The 27,112-nt window shown below is 37.9% G+C and overlaps 2 protein-coding genes across 5 annotated transcripts in view; one reads left to right on the top strand and one right to left on the bottom strand.

Annotated features, from left to right (window-relative positions):
- NUDT6 (nudix hydrolase 6) overlaps positions 1 to 12,895 on the top strand; it is a 40,367-nt gene extending 27,472 nt beyond the window's left edge. The window contains exons 5-10 of one of the 4 annotated variants that reach the window (XM_063809833.1): positions 1,862 to 2,455; positions 4,670 to 4,784; positions 5,800 to 5,898; positions 9,393 to 10,167; positions 10,265 to 10,387; positions 11,514 to 12,895. In XM_063809833.1, coding sequence (XP_063665903.1) covers positions 1,862 to 2,259 — 398 coding nt within the window. In that variant the 3' untranslated portion in view covers positions 2,260 to 2,455; positions 4,670 to 4,784; positions 5,800 to 5,898; ... (1 more) ...; positions 10,265 to 10,387; positions 11,514 to 12,895. Of the gene's footprint in view, positions 1 to 1,861; positions 2,456 to 4,669; positions 4,785 to 5,799; positions 5,899 to 9,392; positions 10,168 to 10,264; positions 10,388 to 11,513 lie in introns of those variants that run through there. The other 3 variants (XM_063809834.1, XM_517426.9, XM_009448238.5) reach the window with 3 other exon arrangements.
- Positions 2,691 to 27,112, bottom strand: part of FGF2 (fibroblast growth factor 2) — a 65,299-nt gene continuing 40,877 nt past the window's right edge. The window contains 2 exon segments of the mRNA NM_001110241.1: positions 2,691 to 2,876; positions 18,350 to 18,453. Of these exon segments, the coding sequence (NP_001103711.1) occupies positions 2,691 to 2,876; positions 18,350 to 18,453 (290 nt within the window).

Below are 27,112 nucleotides of genomic sequence, written 5' to 3'. Positions count from 1 at the left end.
TTTTCAGTCAGTTAGTGATTCAAGTTAAACTGATCAAAACTACTCAGGCAGTGCTGATTTTCAGTCAGCTGCTATGGTGACTGCTGAGCAGGGCAGATTTGCTCACTACCCCCATCCGGTGCTTCCACGACATAGAAACAGCATAGATCATGAGCTACATGCTGAACTTTTGATTAGTGGTACTAAGAGCTAAATAGGATCCCCATAATTTATTTTCAAACATAAAGAATAAAAATGGACATTTAAACAAGTTAGGAGATGTTATATCAAATTTAAGACTAGTGCTACTATCTTTAATAATAAATTTAATAACAAACATGTATTTCCCCATAATTATTTTTCAAAGCATAATGAATAAAAATGGACATTTAAACATGTTAGGGGATATTTTATACAATTTAAGACTAGTGCTACCATCTTAAATAATAAATTTAATAACAAATGTATTGCACGTCAGAGTAAAAATTACTTTTCTTATTAAGGAAAATTTCTCTTTTTTTGAGACAAAGTCTCACTCTGTTGCCTAGGCTGGAGTGCAGTGGCACGATTATGGCTCACTGCAACCTTGACCTCTCAGCCTCAAGTGATCAACCCTCCCACCTCAGCCTCCCAAGTATCTGAGACCACATGTACACGCCACCATGCCTGGCTAATTTTTGTGTTTTTTTGTAGAGACGGGGTTTCACCAGGTTGGCCTTGAACTCCTGGGCTCAAGCGATCCTCCTGCTTTGGCCTCCCAAAGTGCAGGGAATATAGGCATGAGCCACTGCACCCGGCCTAGATTTTTCTTTTATGCTTTCAGTTATTTCTAACCATGTTTAACCTATGGGCAAATCTCAATTGTAAGGGAAGTCAGCATGTAATTGAAAAATGGCAGATAAATGCCTTATGTTTTAAAACATTATACTCTTTCTATGAATCTTTCCATAGCTATTAGAGGGAAAAAACAAGAGCATATCCAGGGGATGGGTAAGACAGTCTATGGTAAGACAGTCTACAATCACAGCACATGGGAATTGAGACATGTTTCTGTGACTTCCTCTTCTTTGCATGTTTTTCACCAGTAGAATTACTGCAAGGGCAAATATCATTTACTATTTGACAAACAAGAAAAATAGAGGCAAAATGAGTATTGGAACAAAAATCTTTGTCTGTGACAATTGTGAAGCTTTCCAGCAAAGTGGTAGAGGAAGGCAGCTTTTTAAAGGGCTTCTCCTAAATACCTTGGGAGACAATGACAGAGCATCACAAAATTAGAGAAAGCCCAGTTAGAGGGACCATCTGGATGTGTAGAAAAAGCAGCCACAAAAATATGTTAATGGCAATAAAAATCCTGCCACACAAATTTGCATTTAATTGAAAAATCAACCTTATAAAATGTGAAAACCTTTGTTGAATTATAAAATTATTTATATTCCAAGTTTCTTGAAAACTGATGAAACACCTCCAGCATTTCGGTGTTGAAGAAATGAATCTAAGTTCTTTGGAATCTTATCTCAAGAAACAAAGGAACTGCAGCCATGCAAAATGTTTTAACTTTTCAATCTATATTTTTACCTTTTGGGAAACAGAGCAGCAAGAAGTTAAAAAGAGCTGACCCCAAAAATGTACAGGTAGATAAGCCTCCAAGTAGCAGCCAAAGAAATATTCAGCATTTCAAAAGCTTCTTGAATTTACAGTGGTAAGAAAATATTTTGGGATTTCTTGATATCCACAAGGCAAAGAATTTGTATTGAAAACTTTACTTTGTTAGGGTAATGTTTTGAGCCTTTACATAATGCTACTTTAACTGAAAATCTTTGATGATACAGTTTCTAAAAGTGTAATTATTATTGATTTGTACATCTCTTTTTTTATGTAGGAGACACAGCAGTTCGAGAAGTTTTTGAAGAGACTGGTATAAAATCAGAATTCAGGTCCATCCTGAGTATTCGGCAACAGCACACAAATCCTGGAGCTTTTGGGAAGTCAGATATGTATATCATCTGCCGCCTAAAGCCATATTCATTCACCATAAATTTTTGCCAGGAAGAATGCTTAAGATGTGAGTGGATGGATCTCAATGACCTGGCGAAGACTGAAAATACAACTCCCATCACCAGCAGAGTTGCTAGGCTGCTGCTGTATGGGTACAGAGAAGGGTTTGACAAAATTGACCTGACTGTGGAAGAACTTCCAGCAGTTCACACAGGACTGTTTTATAAACTCTATCACAAGGAACTGCCAGAGAATTATAAAACTATGAAAGGAATTGATTAAATTCACATTTATATGTTTAGAAACATGTAGACTAACGAATGACATAAGAAATAGTGGACATTTTGGATTGATTAAACATCTGACTGTGATATTCTAATGTATATGATTTCCATGAAGAAATTTTGTTTCTAAACATGCACATTTTAAAAGCCTCTTTTCGAATAAAGCAAATGCGTGAAAAAGATCATTGCTCTAGGTAAGCTTCACTGGGTAACAGCAGATGCAATATAAAAGGGAGAATATACATTTTACAACTTTTGTTAGTTTTCTTTACTGGGACAATGGTTACATATTTTACTACTGGATAAAAAGTTGTTTGACCAGTTATCCAAACTGAGCTATACACATTTATTTTCTTTTACTCTCATTAACAAATTTCTAAAATATACTTCTTCTTTCATGTGAAATGAGATTAGATGTGGCCATTAAAATCAGCTCTTAGCAGACATTGGAAGAAAAAGTATAGCTTTCTGCCCAGGTCCTGTTTTGGATCCAAGTTTATACTGCCCAGTTCGTTTCAGTGCCACATACCAACTGGTGTATTTCCTTGACCGGTAAGTATTGTAGTTATTAGATTCCAATCGTTCAAAAAAGAAACACTCATCCGTAACACATTTCTGAAAAATAAAGGAAGAATTACCTGTTATTATTATTATTATTATTATTATTATTACACTTTTCATATTAAATACTTATGATAGTATAATGCCTATTCTGCTCAACCAGCAGCAGTGATGTTGGGTTCAGCAGGGCGATCAAACTAACAAGATTCAATGGGCCAAAATGTGACACAGACTAGTTCTGAAGAAGGATGCAGGCCAGGAACACAGCATGTCAGCAGGACAGCGTCAAGTATGTCTCTTCAGTAGGAGTTCAGAGACAATTCTCCAGCTCCAAAACAGACAGGTCAGGTTTTAAACACAAGGAGGGACATACCCAGTAAGAAGAAATATGCTATGGGAAGCCCAAAGCTATAGCTTCCAGCAGTATTTATGATCCATCCACACTCCTCCCAGTCCCAAGGTATGTTACCAATCAGGGATCATTTTTACTTTTATCAGAAGCAGCAGTAGAAGGCTAACCCATTGTAATCTTTCCATACAGAAGAAGGAGGTTTGTTAATACTTTACTCACAAGAAGAGTTAATTCCCCAAATTTTAACAAAAAGTTTTAAGTGGCTAATGTTTTTTAAGGCATAATAATGAATAGTTTATTGTACAGAAAATAGCTATTGGTATATAATGCCAAAAATAATATTGGAACATTATATTACATATGATTAACAATCTCCAAACACTGTTAGACAATGAGGAATAAGTAAGTATACTGATTTCTGGCAGTCTCTTTCAGGAGGGAAGGACTTTGCCTTTTAATTTCAATTCAACTATTTATCAAAAAAAAAAAGATAGCTGGCTTTCAAAAAGACCTGGAAATAATACTCCAAGTAATGGAATTTAATAGCTACCACATTATTTAAGATAAATGTTCAAAAAGCAACTTCACAGGGTAGCACTGAAGATACTTACTGACCTCAAAGGGGAAAAATCAATTTATTCACTTCAAAAGGAAAAATCATTTTTACATTATAATTATGTGTATATATATCAATTGAATGATAAACATATAGAAAACACATGTAAATTTTATCTAAACACATAAATATAAGATGTATGCAGAGACATAAATATATGGTTTTGTATTAATACCACATTCCAGTTTATTTCTATATACTCATATCTAGGAAACTTCAGGTTTGGAAAAACCCACATTAAAAAGACTTGAACCTTTTCCCAGATTCCTTGGTTCTAAGATAAGGCAAACAATGGCACAAACTGTGACAAAAACATAAATTAATTGGCAAAACAAGGAAAAGAGCTGGCATAATAACAAAAATGTAAAGTAAAGCCTGGGAAAGAACTAAAAGTGACTAATGTGTCTCAGCCATCTAAAGTAAGGGTGTGGTATTAGATCCTGTAATCTTCTAGAGATAAGAATTTTACTGGATATTTACTTGGTTTTAATATTTTGACCACTGTTAAATGGATTTTTAAAAACTGAAATACAAACTTAACTAATTTGCCTATTATGTAATACGTTACTCATAAAGAAACTCAATTCTTCATGATGCAAATAAATCACAGCCTTACAGAGAAGCACACATTGACAGGACCCAGCTATATGAAACACAGGACTGTCTTGTGCTGTTCATAAAGATTCAAATGTGATAAGAGTGAAACACCTAAACTTAGAGTAATATAGACCAATATATTCCAAATCCAATACTTTTACTCTACCTCTAGTGAAATTTACTACCCCTCTCGTGTGAACTGAAGTTAACCTGTTACTTTATTCTGTCATCTTCATTGCCACTGATAAAAGAAAAAAAAATCTTCCCTTTTCTCTATTCCAGGTTTATGATCAAGAATAGAAGCAGAAGGGAAACAAAGAGTGAAAGGAAAATTCATAGTAATCATAAAGACAACATGAAAGGTCGCCATGGAACTTCATAGACTGATTCCCCAGAGGTAAATTTAAACAACAGCATTTAGTCATATGTTCATTTGTTGGTGTTCTATCAGCTTCCCGGATGCCCCACCTTGCTAGCTGGCACTCCCTACAATGCTTGGCATACTAGAATACTAACTATGCCAATAACATTTGCCTTTTCAGCCAGTTCCTAATATTTCAGAGAAAAGAAACAGTACCAGGGACTAAGTGGATACATGATAGAACCCACAGCTTATTAATTAATTAATTTACTTATTTATTTATTACAAAAGTTATTTCTACTTTTGAAAAAAAACAGTGGAGGGAAGGAAACTTATATCTGTGCTGAATGTTCAGCAATGCAAATTTACTAAACAACTGTTTTGCTCTTGAAAACAAACTGCATTTTTTTAAAAGAAATGAGTAGTAGGGCCAAAATTTAGTGGTCAAGAAAAGTAGATGTTTAACAGAGCAACATATATACAATTTTCAATTGTCTCCATTCTGAGTTTCCAAGTCATCTTCAGTGACTGTGATCTCAGTGTGCCTATTAAAAACTGGTGCATTATAATTTTATTAATCTTTATAAACATATTTAAAGAACTGTTTTCCTATTATCAGTGTTTGCTCACCATTTCAAACTTCGGATAAAAAGGGGTCTTCAGAGGAATGCCACCACAAAGAAAGTGGCTTCTAAGGGCTTATAACAACTTGTACCTTGTTTCCAAGGCCTTATTTTATATAGGCCTAAGAGCTGAGAAATCCCTTAATGCATGATTATTGACTGCTTTTATGCATATACTTTAAAAGTCACAACAATATTTTAACATTATTATACTCATTAACAAATGAGGAATTTAAAACTCAGTGCTTTTGGTAACATTTCAGATTTTGGATACCTTTTGCCCTTACATCTACTTGATACCTTTATATCAAATTAAGTTTTTGTTTATGTGTTGCTTTTTTAAAATTGAAGAATAATTTAGAGGTACAGGAAGCATAGAGTTCAAATAATACACTTACTCATTCAATCTATATATTTTTTTCTTCTAGGCATCTAAGACACATCAATGAACAAAACTGAACAAGATCCCTGCCTTTATGCCACTCAAATTCTAGCTGGGGGAGACACACAATAAGCAATAAGCTTAAGTGAATAAATTATATTCTATGTTAGAATATAAGAAAACTTAGAAAAAAGTAAACCTGAACAGGGTAAGAGGGACTAGGAATGGTGAGTGGTAGAAGCTAGGTGCAATATTAAATAGCATGGTCACAGTAGGCTCCATTGAGAAAGTGACATTTGAGCAAATGCTTGAAGGAGATGAAGGCGTTAACCATCCAGCTATCAGAGAAGAGCATTCCCATCAGAGGAAAAGCCAGTGCAAAAGCCTTACAACAGGATCATATCCAGAGTATTTGAGGGGTAGCAAGTAGGCCAATGTGGGAAGAGTAGCAGGAAATGAGATCAGAGAGGTAATGGGATGGGAGAGGGGGCAGACCTCATAGTTTTGTAGGCTATTGTAAATATTTGGCTCTTATTCTAAGAAAATTGAGAGCCACTGGGGTCTTTTCAGCAGAAAAATAACATGATCTGACATCTTTTTCTAGGATTATTCTGGCTGCCAAGACTACAGAGGGCCAAAAGCAGACTTAGACCAGTTAAAGGGTTATTCAGTAATACAGGCAGAGAGAATGAAGGTTCAGATCATGGAGGTAGCAGTAGAAATGGTAAGGAGGTGTCTGCTTTTGTACATATTTTGAAGGTAGACTTAATAGGGTTTCCTGATGGATTGGTTGCATGGTATGAGGAAAACAGGGGAGTTAAGAATGGCACTGAAGTTTCTGTTCTAGAATGATAAACTTGCCATCAAATGCGGTGGGGAGGGCTATGAGTAGGAACAGATTTTATAGGAAAAGGTTAATAATTCAGTTTTGTACGTGTTGAGTTTGAGAGGAATATCAGACATCCAAATGGAGACAGTATTTACTGAGCACCTACTATGCAACAGACACATCATTTAACTTTTTTCCTTCTTTTTTGCTAATGCTAATAACCACAGAACTAGAAATTAAAAAGTACTAATTTATTTGGAATACCAGGAAGTGTGTTATATACAATAATGCCAGTAAACAAGTATTCTCAGGTCTAAAAGGTATAAACCTAAAAAAGAAACGTAGATGTATACATATGATAGTGATATAAATTTGTCGTGTGTTAGTGATGGGGCAACACCTCAAGGTTCCCCTGGAGGCTGTCCACATAAACCAGCTTAGTTTATGGTTCTATAAGAGGGGCCCAATAACCATTTATTGATATTGATAATGATGCTAATAATGTTAAAGATAGTGCTGGCAGTTTGACCCCTTGTAGGGAGTATTTGAATAGAGCAGACTCTAATGTAGCATGAAAAAGCATAATCAACATTTTTAAAAGTTTGTTTTTTGTCTGGATAGTTAATTTACTTTGGAATTTCAAAAAGAAAATAAGGTTATGTGAGATATTTCTACATAATGAAAAACTGATCCCAGGAGATGGTGGGAGCCATGTTTCTCACTGTTGGGGGTGGCAGGTTACACACAAGCAAGTGGGGGGGACTGCTAAAATATTCATGTGTTATTGATGGATTAAGGTTGGAGATATCAGTATGAATGAACTCATATTTAGGTGTTTTTGTTTTGTTTTGTTTTGTTTTGTTTTGAGACAGAGTCTCCCTCCGTCACCCAGGCTGGAGTGCAGTGGCACGATCTAGGCTCACTGCAACCTCTGCCTCCCAGGTTGAAGTGATTCTCCTGCCTCAGCCTCCTGAGTAGCTGGGATTACAGGTGCGCACCACCACACCTGGCTAATTTTTGTATTTTTAGTAAAGACAGGGTTTCACCATGTTGGTCAGGCTGGTCTCGAACTCCTGACGTCGTGGTCCACCCGCCTCAGCCTCCCAAAGTGCTGGGATTACAGATGTGAGCCACCATGCTCTGCCTCATATTAATATTGATACAGATGGCCAAATATAGAAATATTTATAAATACATGTATATACCCAGGCTAGTATGTACCACCATTTCTTGCTCTGTCAGCTTAAGAGGGCTTAGAAGCAAAGATACTTCAGTAGCAACAAGCACACCTAGCATTCCAGTTTGTGGTTTCTAATACCATTCTCTAATAAAAGAAACCAATGCTCTTTGGAGAAATGGCTCATTCTAGGGTGGAGTAGGGAATATACAAAATGAGCCTGGAGCATCTTGTAGGCCAAAAAGTAATGAAGTACTTAAAATAAATGCATTGTTGAGAGTATGTCAAAGAGGAGGGCACAGGAGCCAACTGAAAGAGCTCCCAATGGCCAAAGCTGGAACTATTTGAGCAACAAAATAAATAATGTAGTATTGGATTGTAACTCAAAGTATAAAATAAATATCTGTGAATACATATTGATATAAATGATTGAATAAATAAATAAATGGAGGAAAATGAACAAATTTCCCAGGCAAAAGAATGACAATTTATGTAGATACTACCCCTCAAGGAGGTGGAGCACAACCATCATCTCCATCTCTTAAGTGTGGACTATGCATGGTGACTTCCTTCCAAACAGTATAGTATGGAAAGGAAGTGAAAGAGTAACTTTACAGTGGACACAAATACTACCTCAGCCAGGTAAGCAAGGATTATATCATGAGTTATCAGTCATGAAGATAACATATACCATTATATGCCACAAAAATGGTACTTTACTTCTACAGTCTTCCTCTCAAACACCCAAATCCCTATCTGGCCATGAAAAAAACATCAGGCCAGGTGCAATGGCTCACACTTGTCATCCCAGCACTTTGGGAGGCCAAGGCAGGAGGATTCTTGAGCCCAGGAGTTCGAGACCAATTTGGGCAATATAGTGAGACCTCATCTCTACTAAAAATAAAAATAAATTAGTAGAGTATGGTGGCATGCACCTGCAGTCCCACCTACTTGGGAGGCCAAGGTGGGAGGATCGCTTGAGCCCAAGAATTCAAGATTGTGGTGATCTATGATCACACCACTGCCCTCCAGCCTGGGAGACAGAGCAAGACCCTGTCTCAAAAAAAAAAAAAAAAAAAAAAAAGGAAAAAAAAATCAAGCAAGTTGAAGGACATTCTAAAAAATACCTCAACAGTACTCCTCAAACTATCAAAGTAATCAAAAATAAGGAAAGTCTAAGAAACTGTCACAGTCTGGAGGAAACTAAGGAGACATGATAACTAAATATGGTATCCTGGAACAGAAAAAGAATATTAGGAAAAGCTAAGGAAACATGAATAAAGTATGGACTTTAGCTAATAATAACATATCAGTATGGGTTCATTAGTTGTGACAGGTGCACCAAACTAATGTAGGATGTTAATAAAAGTGAAACTCAGTGTGGAGTATATAGACACTCTCTGTGTCATCTTTATAACTTTTCTGTAAGTCTAAAACCATTGTAAAACTAAAATATATTTTTTAAAAAACTGACTCTAGGGCTACAAGTACCATCACAAAAAAGGATTTCTCAAGTCACTAGATACAGCAACTCTAGCTATAATGTGAAAAATAAAAGCACCTCATGCATTCCTGTGCTCTACTATGCCCAAATACAGATGATTCATATATACATATCACTTTATTTCACCAGACTATCAACAGCATGTTTGTGAAGATATTCATCTATTCTGTCTACTGCTGTATCAGTGCTTGGCACATAGTAAGTCATCAATAAGTATTTGCTAAATTAATGAACAAATGGAACTTTTTCAGATAGCTTACAATAAAAATATAATTCAATGACATTTACAAAATCTAAATAAGAACTAGAGAAATAGGACTGGGGAAAATCCAGACTAGGAACTGAAATACAGAATATGGTTTAACTTTATGAACTATTTACTCCCTAAGGAAAATAGACCAGATGACCTTTCCAAGAGTTGACTATCCAAACTTGACATCTCTGAGGATCTCTGAAGGGCCAAGAAACCTAGCTTCTAATATCGCCTTGATCCCTAACTAACTTGTATTTTCAATCAAGTCCTTTAACTTCTCTAGGCATCACTTTCCTCCTCTGTAAAATAAGAAGATTGGATTAGATGGTCTTTAGAATCCCTCCTAATCTCTAGTAGCCTTAGTACACAATAAGGAAAGAAATAAGCACATGAGCCAAGTTCTCCTCACATCCCCCCAGCACCTCCTCTCACCCCAACTCTCCCTTCTTTATGCATCGGCCTCACAATACTAGTCCACTCCTAATTTTAGATTTGAACCTTATGACCATTTCCCCATGCTCTGTTTACTGGGTTGTTTATTCTTTTACAGTACATTGATTTTTCAGTTTTGGCTTTTGAGGGAGCTTGCTCAATAGGAATCCAAAAGTGCTTTTGCTTATACCACTTCTGAGAATTAAAAACAGACATGATGTAAGTATCAATGTTGACTATTTCAGAAAAAAAAGAAACATCCAAATAGTGAAAAGTTAAAATTAAATTTGATCTTTTTATTTTTTATTTTTTTGAGATGGAATCTCACTGTGTCGCCTAGGCTGGAGTGCAGTGGCGTGATCTTGATTCACTGCAATGTCCACCTCCCGGGTCCAAGCAATTCTCCTGCCTCAGCCTCCCAAGTTGGCTGTGATTACAGGTGTGCATCACCATGCCCGGCTAATTTTTGTATTTTTAGTAGAGATGGGTTTTCGCCATGTTTGCCAGGCTTGTCTCAAACTCCTGACCTCAAGTGATCCACCTGCCTTGGCCTCCCAAAGTGCTGGGATTACAGGCATGAGCCATTGTGCCAGGCCTAAATTTGATCTTAAACCTGTAATACCTATAGGTTGCATAACAGTTTTAAGATTGAGTTATAAAAGAACAGTAATTCTCATTATGCAATAACCTTTGTATTTTTTCTAGTATTTTATCTCTTAAAAAGGATATATATTCCTCTTCAATTACTGTATTTTTCTCACAAATTTCATCAGTATAGATTGTCAGTCTGGATAATTGGGCTCTCAAATATCTATTTTCTCTACTTTACTTTATTATAGATTTCATGTCATTGTGAAGGCCCCTCAATTAAGAAAGTTATTCTGTAGGTAAAATGTATTTTACTTTTACAGAAATTACATGTATATCCTCAGAGAATATACATTTTTTCATATTTCACTATTGTGGATCAATGCAAATTACATTCTAATACTGAGATATTAATATTTTGTTCAGGGTATATCATGATCTATATAGCATTATATAGAAAACAATGTGCAACTTTCTGGCAGATGAAGATCAGTAAAGTTTTTTCATACCAATGCTAACATTGAGGTCATTTGGTGATTTAAACTTAAAACTACAATTAACTTCACTTTATGCAATTTTCTTAAAAATCTGTAATTTTGTGAACACTTAAATCATCAATTCTAATATTTGTTCTGGACTTCTGTTGCTCATAGCAACAAAATTTATCCTGCTATGGAATGGAGTAAGAAGTCTGTTGTGCATTAAAGAACTATTTAACTTCAGCTTCCAAATACAGGCTTTGGCAATTAAATATAGTTATTTTTTGAATTTTCCTATTTCCTAGCTTCAAAAAGAAAGGAAAGACCCTTAAGAAATGTTTTCAAACAACACAAAATCGGTAACCTGAAAACACACATACCATTAATATGTGAAGGTGTTGGGGAAAAAACGGTATACAAATTAGTCTTTTTTCATACTCTAATTGGTAATCAACCTAACATAACTCTTAAAAACCAAAATGTTTTTTGTATCCACAGCACTCTTCTTTCTGGGAGGAAACTAGACTGCTTTAGAAATCACTGCAGGAATCACAGAGTAAAATGGAGAAGAAACCAGGGATGTGTCATAACACAGTAGTCTGAAAAAGGGCCAGGTAGAAGAGTGGGAAGGACTATGCCTCTGGCAAGTGCAAGTTCATAAATCCCAGTTTCTTCAAGTTACGAGGCACATCTGCATCCCCAGATGATGGCTACTGGTCAGAACACTGAACTCATACCAAAAGCTGCTGTTGTTGACAGTTTAATGTCTATGGATCTGACTCGGAGAGAAATGTGCCACTTACTGAATCACCAACACCATATCTTTGGTGTTGAGGTGGGGCACGCTTACTTTTTCATCTGAAGATTGACACAGCCCACCAAGAACAATTTGAAAGAGACAGGATTGCTGCTGAAAAGGCATGACATCAAGCCACACAAATTGGATGTTAAGACTAGAGATTAACTTGTGAACTTGGCAGGAATAGGTCGTATGACGAGAGCTGAAACGTACAACTGGATCTTGGTCATGCCATTCCTCAAAGGAGATGAAGAAATCCTGAATTTTTAATTTATGCTTAATAGCCATGGCTTTGTCTCTACAGAGTGTTTGTGATATATTTCTAAGCATTGGTAAATTAATTCTTACTGCACCAACTTGGTGGAAATCTGTTCCATCAGAAAGAGTTAATACATCCAAAGAGATAGAAACACATTTAAAACTAACTTTCACAAGCTCCTGCTTAGCTAAAAATGAAACTAGAAAACTTTATTTTGAGTATTTTACATTTCTGATGGTACAGAATCAACAGTTTGGGAAGCTTAATACCTATTTGCCAAGAGAAAAAGTCAGAATTCTCTTTTCAGGTCTACATTCTTTTAACTTGTCTCATCTTTTTATGTACCCTAGTAGTTTCAGAGATACACTTGAAGATAGAGCAATTTCTGTTTTCATCACTTTTAACAACAATGGGTCTTTTTATCATTGTCAATGAATCAATATTCAGCCAGTGCTCCTGAGGAGATGAAAAATTCCACCGGCAATTATCTTACAGAGTCACCATGATTACTAGGTTATATGGTTTGGCTGTGTCCCCACCCAAATCTCATCTTGAATTCCCATGTGTTGCGGGAGGGACCCAGTGGGAGGTAACTGAATCATGGAGACAAGTCTTTCTTGTGCTGTTCTTATGATAGTGAATAAGTCTCATGAGATCTTATGGTTTTATAAAGAAGAGTCCCCCTGCACAAGCTCTCTCTCTCTTTGCCTGCTGCCATCTATTTAAGATGTGGCTTGCTCTTCCTTGCCTTCCGCCGTGATTGTGAGGCTTCCCCAGCCATGTGGAACTGTAAGTCCAATTAAACCTCTTCTTTTGTAAATTGCCCAGTCTTGGGTATGTCTTTTATCAGCAGCATGAAAATGGACTAATACAGTAAATTGGTACTAGGAATGGGGTGCTGCTGAAAGATACCCAAAAACGTGGAAGTGACTTTGGAACTGGTTAACAGGCAAAGGTTGGAATAGGTTGGAGAGCTCAGAAGATGACAGGAAAATGTGGGAAAGTTTGGAACTCCTTAGAGATTTGTTGAATGCCTTTGACCAAAATGCTGATAATGATATGGACAATGAAATCCAGGCTGAGGTGGTCTCAAATGGAGATGAGGAACTTGTTGGGAACTGAGCAAAGGTGAGTCTTGTTATGTTTTAGCAAAGAGACTGGTGGCATTTTGCCCCTGCCCTAGAGATTTGTGGAACTTTGAACTTGAGAGATATGATTTAGGGTATCTGGCAGAAGAAATGTTTAAGCAGCAAAGCATTCAAAATGTGATTTGGGTGCTGTTAAAGGCATTCAGTTTTATAAGGGAAGGAGAGCATAAAAGTTTGGAAAATTTGCAGCCTGACCATGGAATAGAAAAGAAAATCCCATTTTCTGAGGAAAAATTCAAGTGGGCTGCAGAAATTTGTGTAAGTAATGGGGAGCCAGATGTTAATCACCAAGACAATGAGGAAAATGTCTCTGGGGAATGTCAGAGACCTTTGCAGCAGTCCTTCCCATCACAGACCCAGAGGTTTACAAGGAAAAAATGGTTTCATGAGCTGGGCTCAGGGTCCCTCTGCTATGTACAGTCTAGGGACTTGGTGCCTTGCTTCACAGCTGCTCCAGCTGTGACTAAAAGGGGCCAAGGTACAGCTCAGGCTGTTGCTTCAGAGGGTGCAAGCATCAAGCCTTGGCAGCTTCCACATGGTGTTGAGCCTGAGGGTGCACAGAAGTCAAGAATTGAGGTTTAGGAACCTCCGCTAGATTTCAGATGTATGGAAATGCCTGGATGCCCAGGCAGAAGTTTGCGCAGGGTTGGGGCCCTCATGGAGAACCTCTGCTAGGGCAGTGCAGAAGGGAAATGTGGGGTCAGAGCCCCCACACAGAGTCCCTATTGCAGCACCACCTAGTGGAGCTGTGAGAAGAGGGCCACCATCCTCCAGACCCCAGAATGGTAGATCTACTGAGAGCTTGCACCATGCACCTAGAAAAGCCACAGACACTCAATGCCAGCCTGTGAAGGCAGCTGAGAGGGAGGCTGTACCCTGCAAAGCCACAGGGGCAGACCTGCTCAATATGATGGGAACCCAGCTCTTGCATCAGCATGACCTGGATGAGAGACATGGAGTCAGAGGAGATCATTTTGGAGCTTTAAGATTTGACTGCTGGGCCAGGTGCAGTGGCTCACGCCTGTAATCCCAGCACTTTGGGAGGCCAAGGTGGGAAGATCACGAGGTTGGGAGACCAAGACCACCCTGGCTAACATGGTGAAACCCTGCCTCTACTAAAAAAATGCAAAAAATTAGCCGGGCATGATGGCGGGTGCCTATAGTCTCAGCTACTCGGGAGGCTGAGGCAGGAGAATGGCGTGAACCCAGGAGGTGGAGCTTGCAGTGAGCCGAGATCGTGCCACTGCACTCCAGCCTGGGCAACAGAGCGAGACTCCATCTCAAAAAAAAAAAAAAAAAAAAAAAGATTTGACTGCCTCACTGGATTTCAGACTTGCATAGGGCCTGTAGCCCCTTCATTTGGGCCAATTTCTCCCATCTGCGATGGCTGTATTAGCCCAATGCCTGTACCCACATTGTATCTGGGAAGTAACTAACTTGCTTTTGATTTTACAGGCTCATAGGCAGAAGGGACTTGCCTTGTCTCAGATGAGATGTTGGGACTGTGGACTTTTGAGTTAATGCTGAAATGAGTTACGACTTTGGGAGACTGTTGGGAAGGCATGATTGGTTTTGAAATGTGAGGACATGAGATTTTGGAGGGGCCAGGGGTGGAATGATATGGTTTGGCTGTGTCCCCACCTAAATTTCATCTTGAATTTCCATGTGTTATGGGAAGGACCCAGTGGGAGGTAATTGAATCATGGGGACAAGTCTTTCCCATGCTGTTCTTGTGATAGTAAGTCTCACAAGATCTGATGGTTTTATAAAGAAGTCTTCCCCTGCACAAGCTCTCTCTGCCTACTGCCATCCATTTAAGATGTGACTTGCTCTTCCTTGCCTTCCGCCATGATTGTGAGGCTTCCCCAGCCATGTGGAACTGTAAGTCCAATTAAACCTCTTTCTTTTGTAAATTGCCCAGTCTCTGGTATGTCTTTATCGGCAGCATGAAAATGGACTAATGCACTAGGTTACTGCATCTTCTAATCTCAACAACACCACAGGGTAACAACTAATCTCAAGGCATTCACTGACCCAGATTATGACAGACATATAAAAGGCTGGAGCTTTAAAACCATTTTATTAGTGCTGTCCATAGTTAGTTATAACAGGAGCAAATGTTGTGTGCAACTCCTTTTTTTTCCTCTACCACCCTCACTGTCTGACAGTAGCCAAACCAATTCTACTGCAGAAGCATAGTGATTTGTCACATCCTAAAGTGAAAGGGGCAGGAGGGTTGGAAACTCATCTTCCTCTCACTAATAAAATGTCAGTCATCCAAAATTACTTATTGGTTCACTGTCATGGGAGATATTTAAAATGCTACTTTGGTAGATTCCCAAACTATTACATCACCTCTTGAGTTGACAATAGATTGGCAGAATAAAAGGCAAGTACAGAGTAGAAGAAGTGAAAGTCCCAAGTAGTTGATGTTTTGAGCTATATTCTTTACCTAGGAAACTGCATACATTCCCCCAATTTAACTACCACCTATATGCTGATCATACCCAAATCTATCTAACAATCAATGTGGACCGTTCCTCTAAGCTCCAGATTTATAATTTCAACTACTCACTGAACATCTTTACCTGAATTTCCCTTAGGCAACTCAAACTAAATAGGTCTAAATTCGAACTTAATACCTTTTCCCAAACCTTGCTCTTTTCTTCCTTCCCCTTTCTCGTCTACCTTCTCACCCAAACCAGCAACCTAAAAGCCACCTTTGACTTTTCTTTCATCTTCAGTCCTAAATCTAATCAATCACAAGTGCTAGCACTTTCCTCACTCCTCTCTGACCTACTGTTATTGCCAGGATCAGAACATGACTTGCTTGGACTATTATAGTGGCCTTCTAACTGATCTCTCTCCACCAGTCTTGGCCCCCTCAAGTCCATTCTCTACACTTCTGCCAGGATGATCTTTCTCAAATTTAAATCTAATTAGATCTCTTCTTAAAACTCTTCATGGCTCTCCACTGCTTATAGTCAGCGTGGTATATAAAGCCCTTCAACAGATTCAGCAGACAGTCTATCTACCTCCCCAGCCTTCTCTCCCTTCCCTTCCACCTAGTTACTCCATTGCACTATACATTCCAGCATTAGTTAATTACTTGTAATTCTAGAGATACATCAAGTAGATTTTTTATCCACACCTTTTCATGTCCTATGTCCTAGAGTTATCTATACCTTCATCTCAATTTCTTCTGCCCCATGACTGCCTGCTGAACTCCTTCCTTTACAACGTCTAAAATTCTACTTATAGGTCATCTCCCCCAATTCTAGAAAAATGTAATTACCTCATTTTCTATATTGCTTCCTATATCATAATACTTCTTATCCTTTCCTATATTACTATGCATGTATGCAAAATATAGAAGTAGCATATCAAAACCCTTATACATTATTATAAATACTTATTTACACTTCTGCCTCCCCTGGATTGTCACTCATTAAGGGCAGAGACAATTTGATATTCAATTTTATAAGCTCAATGCCTACCATAGCATCTGGCACACTTTCACTTAATAAGTATTGGCTATTCTTAAAGAGAATTCTAAAATTTAGTCAACTACCTCCCCCCAAAATTGAGAGCCACTACACTCAAACTTGTGATTTATCCTGCAAAAATCACATAAACTGGTAATATCAATGTAAGTATATCTTTGTCATACAGTCAGTCTGAAATTGGGATAGTTTAGATACCCTTTTTCTCTGTAAGCCTTGTTTTGGTGCTTTTAGAAATCCAAAGTTCTTCATTCAGAAGAAATTTCAAAAACTATTTGTATAGCTCAAAATACCACAATTTCTTAGTACTATTAGATCCTTTCTGTGGGGAGGTTATATAGAGATGTCATAACTGGCCAGTGGCATTGGTGTAAGAGCTGTGAAACACACACACGCACAAACATTTACATACATGTCCTATCTACTCCCTCAAGGAGATAGGAATGAGATCTGTCTTTTATATTTATTTTCCTGCACCATTCTTTATACATCATATGTTCAACAGATATGCAGTCCCGTTTCTAATAATAATGGTGAAGTTGACAGGGAGCCTGTACTAGTGGAAAGAATACTAGCCAGGAACTAGGACCCCTGATGAGCTGTGATAAAATGTAAAAAAGAAAAGTTCCTCTCTACAGCCAGCATGGTGGCTCACGCCTATAATCCCAGCACTTTGGGAGGCCAAGGTAGGCGGATCACCTGAGGTCAGGAGTTCAGGACCAGCCCAGCCAACATGGCGAAACCCTGTCTCTACTAAAAAATACAAAAAAATTAGCCAGGCATGGTGGTGCATTCCTGTAATCCCAGCTACTCGGGAGGCTGAGGCAGGAGAATTGCTTGAACCCAGAAGGCAGAGGGTACAGTGACCCGAGATTGCGCCACTGCACTCCAGTCTGCGCAGTGGAGTGAGACTCCATCTCAAAAAAAAAAAAGAAAAAAAAAAAGTCCCTCTCCTGACATATATGTAAATGAGAAGTAATGTGAGGAAGAAGTAACAATTTTCAGGATCTATTACGTGTCAGATGCTGATTTGGGCACTTGATGTGTAGTATCTAATTAAATTCTGATAAAATCCCAATGAGATAGTATCATTGTTTCTATTTTACAGGTAAGGGAACTAACTCAGAATCATTTGCCCAAGAACACAGAGCTCATAAGTGGCAGAGTCGGCATCTGTACCAGGCAGAAAGCTTACATTCTCAACTAGTGTTCTACATTGCAAGTGTTTTGTACGTCACATTCTAAAGAAGAAACTTAAAAACCAATAATCAAAATTGTATACATTTATTCCCAATGATCTTCAAACAACTGCATAATAGAAGAAAATTTTTTTTAAATTATAGCTTAATAGTTTTGCAGAGTAAAAGCAGTGACTTAGAGGTCAGGAATGCCTCCAGCCCAATCCAGTCTCTACTTTATATGAGCTGTGTTTTCTTACTTTACTTACTCCCTCAGCACATCAGTTTTTGCATCTGTGAAATAAAGAAAATACTCCCTATTTTACAGGGTGACTATGACGATGATACACGTAAAATCCTTTATAAAGATTTGATAAACAACAATGCTGGTAAATTAACAGCAATAAAAGCTAACAAAAAACGTGTGAAAACAGAAAGTATGCTTACAGAAGCCAGTAATCTTCCATCTTCCTTCATAGCAAGGTAACGGTTAGCACACACTCCTTTGATAGACACAACTCCTCTCTCTTCTGCTTGAAGTTGTAGCTTGACTGTAACGGGAAAAAAAATTATCTTTGTAGCACCACAGAAGAAAGAGCCTTCTTCACAATATTTACGCAATATAAAGACAAAACACACCTAAGCAACAACTAATCCACTTTGGAGGATTGGTGAGGTTGGGGGTATGGGTGAGTGACAGGGAGCAGATGTCAACTAAACTGTATGAGAGAGGATGAGATGCAGAACTACTAGGGCACCAGTGCCTTGTGAGTCCCTTGTCGCTCCTGTGTCACAGGGTGAGCAGAGAAGGTGTCACAGGGTGAGCAGAGAAGGGGGACACATGGAGAATTGTTTCCTTTGTTGGGCAGTTAGCTTTCAATTGCCGCTGTTAACTATTTACATTTTTTAAAGTGAACATATTTTAAGCGTACATAAAAGTGTAGGAGAATTCCCATGCTACTGCCTATGTTGAAACTATTTAAAACTTATTTGCCAATTCTTCACAAATGAAACAAAATCTAGTTATTCACTGTTATAATTTGAGCTGTATTTCCTTGACTTTTTGAGACGGAGTCTCTCTCTGTCACCCAGGCTGGAGTGCAGTGGCACAATCACGGCTCACTGCAACCTCTGCCTCCCAGGTTCACACCATTCTCCTGCCTCAGCCTCCCGAGTAGCTGGGACTACAGATGCCCACCACCACGCCCAGCTAATTTTTTGTATTTTTAGTAGAGACGTGGTTTCACCATGTTAGCCAGATGGTCTCGATCTCCTGACCTCGTGATCCACCCGCCTTGGCCTCCCAAAGGGCTGGAATTACAGGCATGAGCCACCGCGCCCGGCCCTATTTCTTTGACTTCTACACATCTTATTTCTAGCTTCCTCTTCAATGAACTATAGATGCATTTAGCTTTCTATATGGGATTTTGATGTCTATTTTTTTGTGTGCAAATATCTATCTAGTGGAAACATAAAATGCTTATGCTTAATTTGCTTACACAGCAAATGATTTTCATAAAATAAGTGTGATGAAAGATTTTCATAAAATAAGATCCTGAGAAAGACGACTTGTCACACCACATTATCAATATTAAGCAGATTACAGAAAAACAAAAAAAAATTACTTAATTATGATGATAATGTAATATGGACAAATAATTACCTAATTAATTGAAATAAAAATGAAGTAAAGATTATTTTGCTATTCAGAGGCAGCATTCTCCTGCCTAGAACAATATTCCCCCAAATGTATTTTTGCTAACAGATGTTAAATAAAAAATAGGTTCTGGTGTCAAATAATTTAGGAAAATCTTAGTTAAACCAAGTTAACTCTTTATTACCAAACTTCTCAGAACTCTGCTTATCATAAGATAAACAAGATAAATGTTTGTCCAGACTATTTTCATAGGTCATCCTACATCTTATGGATATGTTTAGGATATTCTTGAGAGCAACAGAAAAAAAAAGCAATTTTAGAAATCAGCATATTATCATTTGAATAACATTAGAAATATAAAATAAATATAATTTCCAGGTGTTTATAGGTAGCTAGGGAAACGGCATGAAAAAGCAACTTTTGAAAGTTTCTTAATTAACTTTGTTAGATATCATTATGTCACAGTAATTTATGTTTTAAAAATTTTCCTACCAAGACAGCAACAGACATGCAAAATGAAACATAATGTCTGGGATTAGCTTTAAAATAAGCTAATATATTATTTTAAATAATAGATAACTAAATTTTTAATAAAGTGGATAGGATAAATAAGATTCACTTGTGTTAACAGTCATTAGAAGCACAGGATTTCATTATTCTAATCTCACTACTTTTATGAATGTTTAAGAATTTACAATTTAAAAAAAAGACAATCTTAGAATTTTGTTGAACATTTCATGTCTGAGTCACCTCTGTGTGTCAGTCACCCCTGGATTCCAGAAAGCATTGCATCATTTAAGCCTACAGTTACCCAAGTGAAATTCTTCTACAAAATCTTAAAAGATAATACGAAGTAAAAGGAATGTAATGAAGACATGAAACCCAAACAAAGAAGGGTATGAAGTATTTTTTACAATATTATTGGAAAATGCAGAAAATAAGCTTTGTTTTTAATCAACATAACCAAACTTATCTTAATGAGTATAAGCAAATTATTGTATACAGCTCTAAAATGATTCAGATAAGCCATTTTAATGAAGAATGCATTTGCATCTCACCTTAACTCATAAGGATGTACAAATGCCCATGAGGCAAGGCTGAATAATCAATCGCTATACTTTCTTTCTGTCCCTTATCAATCAACGCTAGCCCAGCTCTGGTCCACCATCTTATAAATGTGTATTACTAGTCATAAGGGTGATTAGGGATATTCGTGTATGGCCAGATCAGTACCAGTGACTCAATACCCAAAGTAAACATAATTCATTTACTCATTAACCTTTTGTAGACCTCAACTATTCCCACACTCAGGGATTGTTGTCATTCATTAAACCACTAAGCAATAAGCATTACATGTAAGATTCTTGAAGAGTGTTTCCATTGGCATATAATTTTTAAATTACAAGTTTTAAAAATAACCAGAGTCTACAACAAGAAGTTGAGGAAGTCACAAAATCATAGATTTTCTATAAAAACTATCTGAGCTGAGATGCATAAAAAACCTAAATACACTAAATTCAATATACAGATGATCTCTTCCCAAAATAGAGATGCATAGCTGCTTCATCTCCTAAATAAATTCGATATACAGATGACCTCTTCCCAAAAAAGAGATGCATAGCTGCTTCATCTCTGATAGAAGGAGGAATAAACTTGCCAAAAATGGGACCATGAAGAAACCAGCTGAATTTTTAAGAAACTTTTATTAGCTGCTGATGTGAGGAATTAGAATTCTGAAGAGCCCTGATCAAAGAGCAACTCCATATCCACCTGCCAGTTCTTTCCCATAGAGCTTCCACCCAGTGCACAAGTACCACACACCAAAGGCTAGGAACAGAACAGAAGGGCTAAGAGATCCTCTTCAAGTACACTGGGCCTTTGCAGAGTGCAAGGCAGCAGTCCACTGAAGGCTGGGAGCAGGTCAAAGGGCTGAAAGTGATCCTTCTGAGAAGCACTGAGCCTTCATCAAATGCAAAGCCAATGACCAGCAGGATAAACAGAGATCTTCCAAGATGTGGAAAGCCAGGAGTACAGTTCAAGAGCAAGGTTAGCTCCCCACCAACCCAAACATTTGGCAGCTGAGTTATAAGGGCAAAATGAAATATTTTAAAACTACTCAATTAACCCAAGAAGGCAGAAAGGGAAAGACAGAAGGTAAAGGACAGATAGGATAATTAGAAAAATAGCAAAATGTGTGAATTTGATTCTGTCGTCATGCTGCTATTTGGTTATTTTGCACACTAGCTGATGCAGTTTCTTCATAGTGTCATTGGTCTTTATATTTTGGTGTGTTTTTTGCAGTGACTGGTACCGGTTTTTCCTTTCCATATTGAGTGCTCCTTTCAGGAGCTCTTGTAAGGCAGGCCTGGTGGTGACAAAATCCCTCAGCATCTGCTTGTCTGGAAAGGATTTTATTTCTCCTTCACTTTTGAAGGTTAGTGTGGCTGGATATGAAATTCTGGGTTGAAAATTTTTTTCTGTAACAATGTTGAATATTGGCCCCCAATCTCTTCTGGCTTATAGAGTTTCTGCTGAGAGGTCTGCTGTTAGTCCGATGGGCTTCCCTTTGTAGGTGACCTGGCCTTTCTCTCTGGCTGCCCTTAACAGTTTTTCCTTCATTGCAACCTTGGAGAATCTGACGATTATGTGTCTTGGGGTTGATCTTCTTGTGGAGTATCTTGGTGGTGTTCTCTGTATTTCCTGAATTTGCATGTTGGCCTGTCTTGCTAAGTTGGGGAAGTTCTCCTGGATAATATCCTGAAGTGTGTTTTCCAGCTTGTTTCTGTTCTCCCTGTCTTCTTCTGGTACTCCAATCGATAGTAGGTTCGGTCTTTTTATGAAGTCCCATATTTCTTGGAGGCTTTCTTCATTCCTTCACATTCTTTCTTCTCTAGTCTTGTCTGCATGCCTTATTTCAGCAAGGTGGTCTTCAAATTCTGATATCCTTTCTTCTACTTGGTTGATTTGGGTGTTGATACTTGTGTATGCTTCACGAAGTTCTCATGCTGTGTTTTTCAGCTCCATCAGGTCATTTATGTTCCTCTCTAAACTGGTTATTCTAGTTAGCAATTCCTCTAACCTTTCATAAAGGTTCTTAGCGTCTTTGCATTGGTTTAGAACATGCTCCTTTTAGCTCAGCGTAGTTTTTTATTACCCATCTTCTGAAGCCTGCTTCCGTCAATTTGTCCATCTGATCCTCCGTACAGTTCTGCACCCTTGATGGAGAGACGTTGCGATCATTTGGAGGAGAAGAGGCACTTTGGCCTTTCGGGTTTTCATCATTTTTTCGTTGATTCTTTCTCATCTTTGTGAGTTTGTCTATTTTCAGTCTTTGAGGCTGCTGACCCTTGAATGGGGTTTTTGTGGGGGCTTTTTTGTTGTTGTTGATGCTGTTGTTGTTGCTTCTGCTAGTTTTTTTTTTTTTTTTTTTTTTTTTTTTTTTGTCTTTCAATGGTCAGGTCCCTCTTCTGAGGGCTTCTGCAGTTTGCTGGGGGTTCACTTTAGGCCCTATTCTATCTGATTTGCTCCTGCACCTGGAGATGTTACTCAAGGAGGCTAGAGAACAGCAAAGATGGGTGCCTGCTTCTTCTGTGTCCTCTGACCTCGAGGAGCACCAACCTGATGCCAGTAGGATCGCTCCTGCATAGGGTGTCTGACAACCCCCTGTTAGAGGGTCTCACCCAATTGGGTGGCACGGGTAATAGGACCAGTTTGATGAAGCACTTTCTCTCTTGGTGGAGGGGGTGTGCCTCTTAGAGACCTACAAAGAGACTTAGACTCCTATGAAATAATAGTGGGAGACTTTAACACCCCACTGTCAGTATTAGATCAATGAGACAGAAAATTAACAAGGATATTCAGGACTTGAACTCAGCTCTGGATCAAGTGGATCTAGTAGACGTCTATAGAACTCTCTACCCCAAATCAATAGAATATACATTCTTCTCAGTACCACATGGCATTTATTCTAAAACCGACCACGTATTTGGAAGTAAAACACTCCTCAGCAAATGCAAAAGAACTGAAATCATAACAAACAGTCTCTCAAAACACAGTGCAATCAAATTAGAACTCAGGATTAAGAAACTCACTCAAAACCACACAATTACATGGAAATTGAACAACCTGCTCCTGAATGACTCCTGGGTAAATAATGAAATTACGGCAGAAATGAAGAAGTTATTTGAAAACAACGAGAACAAAGAGACAATGTACCAGAATCTTTGAGACACAGCTAAAGCAGTATTAAGAGGGAAATTTTTAGCACTAAATGCCCACATCAGAAAGCTTGAAAGATCTCAAATCAACACCCTAACATCACAATTAAAAGAGCTAAAGAGGGAAGAACAAACTAATCCAAAAGCTAGCAGAAAACAAGAAATAACTAAGATCATAGAAGAACTCAAGGAGATAGAGACACGAAAAACCCTACAAAAAAATCAATGAATCTAGGAGCTGTTTTTTTGAAAAGATTAACAAATTAGACCACTAGGTAGACTAATAAAGAAGAAAAGAGGGAAGAATCAAGTAGACACAATACAAAATGATAAAGGGGAGATCACCACTGACCCCACAGAAATAGAAACTATCATCAGAGAATACAATAAACACTTCTACTCAAATAAACTAGAAAATCTGGAAGAAACTGATAAATTCCTGGACACATACACCCTCCCAAGGCTAAATCAGGAAGAAGAATCCCTAAATAGACCAATAACAAGCTCTGAAATTGAGGCAGTAATTAATAGCCTGCCAACCAAAAAAAGCCCAGGACCAGACAGATTCACAGCTGAATTCTACCAGAAATACAAAGAAGAGCTGATATCATTCCTTCTGAAACTATTCCAAACAACTGAAAAGGAGGGACTCCTCCCTAATTTATTTTATGAGGCCAGCATCATCCTGATACCAAACCAAGAAGAGACAGAACAAAGAAAACTTCAGGCCAACATCCCTGATGAACACTGGTGTGAAAATCCTCAATAAAATACTGGCAAACAGAATTCAGCAACACATGAAAAAACTTATCCGCTGCGATCAAGTCGACTTCATCCCTGGGATGCAAGGCTGTTTCAACATACAAAAATCAATAAATGTAATCCATCACATAAACAGAACCAAAGACAAAAACCACGTGATTATCTCAATAGATGCAGAAAAGGCCTTTGATAAAATTCAACACCCCTTTATGCTAAAAACTCTCAATAAACTAGGTGTTGATGGAACATATCTCAAAATAATAAGAGCTATTTGTGACAAACCCACAGCCAATATATTGAATGGGCAAAAGCTGGAAGCATTCCCTTTGAAAACCGGCACAAGGCAAGGATGCCTCTCTCACCACTCCTACTCAACATAGTATTGGAAATTCTGGCCAGGGAAATCAGGCAAGAGAAAGAAACAAAGGGTATTGAAATAGGAAGAGAGGAAGTCAAATTGTCTCTGTTTGCAGATGACATGATTGTATATTTAGAAAACCCCATCATCTCTGCCCAAAAACTCCTTAAACTGACAAGCAACTTCAGCAAAGTCTCGGGATACAAAATCAATATGGAAAAATCACAAGCATTCCTTTACACCAACAATAGACAAGCAGACAGCCAAATCATGAATGAACTCCCGTTCACAATCGTTACAAAGAGAATAAAATACCTAGGAATACAGCTAACAAGGGATGTGAAGGACCTCTTCAAGGAGAACTACAAACCACTGCTCAAGGAAATAAGAGAGAATGCAAACAAATGGAAAAATATTCCATCCTCAAGGATGGGAAGAATCACTATCGTGAAAATGGACATACTGCCCAAAGTAATTTATAGATTCAATGCTATTCCCATCAAACTACCATTGACATTCTTTACAGAATTAGAAAAAACTATTTTAAATTTCATATGGAATGAAAGAAGACCCCGTATAGCCAAGACAATCCTAAGCAAAAAGAACAAAGCTGGAGACATCACACTACCTGACTTCAAACTATACTACAAGGCTGCAGTAACCAAAACAACATGGTACTGGTACCAAAACAGATATACAGACCAATGGAGCAGAGCAGAGACCTCAACAAAAGCAATTGCAACAAAAGCCAAATCTGACAAATGGGATCTAATTAAACTAAAGAGCTTCTGCACAGCAAAATAAACTATCAGCAGAGTGAATAGGCAATCTACAGAATAGGAGAAAATTTCTGCAATCTACCCATCTAACAAAGGTCTAATATCCAGAATTTATAAGGAACTTAAACAAATTTACGAGAAAAAAACAACCTCATCAAAAAGTGGGCAAAGGATATGAACAGACACTTCTCAAAAGACAACATTTACATGGCCAACAAACATAAGGAAAAAAGCTCAACATCACTGATCATCAGAGAAATGCAAATCAAAACCACAATGAGATACCATCTCACACCAGTCAGAATGGTGGTTATTAAAAAATCAGGAAACAACAGATGCTGGCAAGGCTGTGGAGAAATAGAAACACTTTAACACCGTTGGTGGGAATGTAAATCAGTTCAACCATTGTTGAAGACAGTGTGGCAATTCAAGGATCTAGAACCAGAAATACCATTTGACCCAGCAATCTCATTACTGGGTATATACCCAAAGGAATATACATCATTCTACTATAAAGACACATGCACATGTGTGTTTATTGCAGCACTATTCACAATAGCAAAGACATGGAACCAACCCAAATGCCCATCAATGATAGACTGGATCAAGAAAATGTGGTACACACACACCGTGGAATATTATGCAGCCATAAAAAGGAATGAGATCATGTCCTTTGCAGGGACATGGATGAAGCTGGAAGCCATCACCCTCAGCAAACTAACACAGGAAAAGAAAACCAAATACCGCATGTTCTCACTCGTAAGTGGGAGTTGAACAATAAGAACATATGGACACAGAGTGGGGAACACCACACACCAGGGCCTGTTGTGGGGTGGGGAGTGAAAGGAGGGAACTTAGAGGATGGGTCAATGGGTGCAGCAAACCAGCATGGCACACGTATACCTATGTGCACGTTCTGCATATGTATCCCATTTTTTAGAAGAAATTTTAAAAAAAGAAAAATAGCAAAATGTCAGATTTAAACTAACCATATCAATAATAACACTGAATATAAATGTCCAACACACCACTAAAAGGAAACAATTGTCAACAAGATGAAAAAACAAAACCTAACTATGTTGTTTACAAGAAAAGCACCTTAATTTACTAGGCAAGTTAATAGTAAAACTGGAAAAAATGGGTAAAATGCAGACCTTCAGTATAAGAAAGCTGATCTGGCTATATTAATATCTGACAATATAGCTTTGAAGGCAAGTAGTATAACCAGAAATAAACAGGGTCACCATAATGATCTTAAATGTTTAGCAGCTAATAATAGAACTCTAAAATATCTGAAGCAAAAACTGTCAAGAGAATAAATCATTAAGAATATGGAAGGTGTGAACAGCATTACCAATCGTGATTTAAATGATACTGTTGTTTAAATCAGGTAAGTTTCATTTACCTAAGACTTCATCCTCCTAATATAGTCATTTG

The sequence above is a fragment of the Pan troglodytes genome, chromosome 3 (assembly GCF_028858775.2).
Source record: "Pan troglodytes isolate AG18354 chromosome 3, NHGRI_mPanTro3-v2.0_pri, whole genome shotgun sequence".
NCBI lineage: Eukaryota > Metazoa > Chordata > Mammalia > Primates > Hominidae > Pan > Pan troglodytes.
Note: the sequence above shows the minus strand (reverse complement) of the source record. Positions and strands in the feature narration are given on the sequence as shown.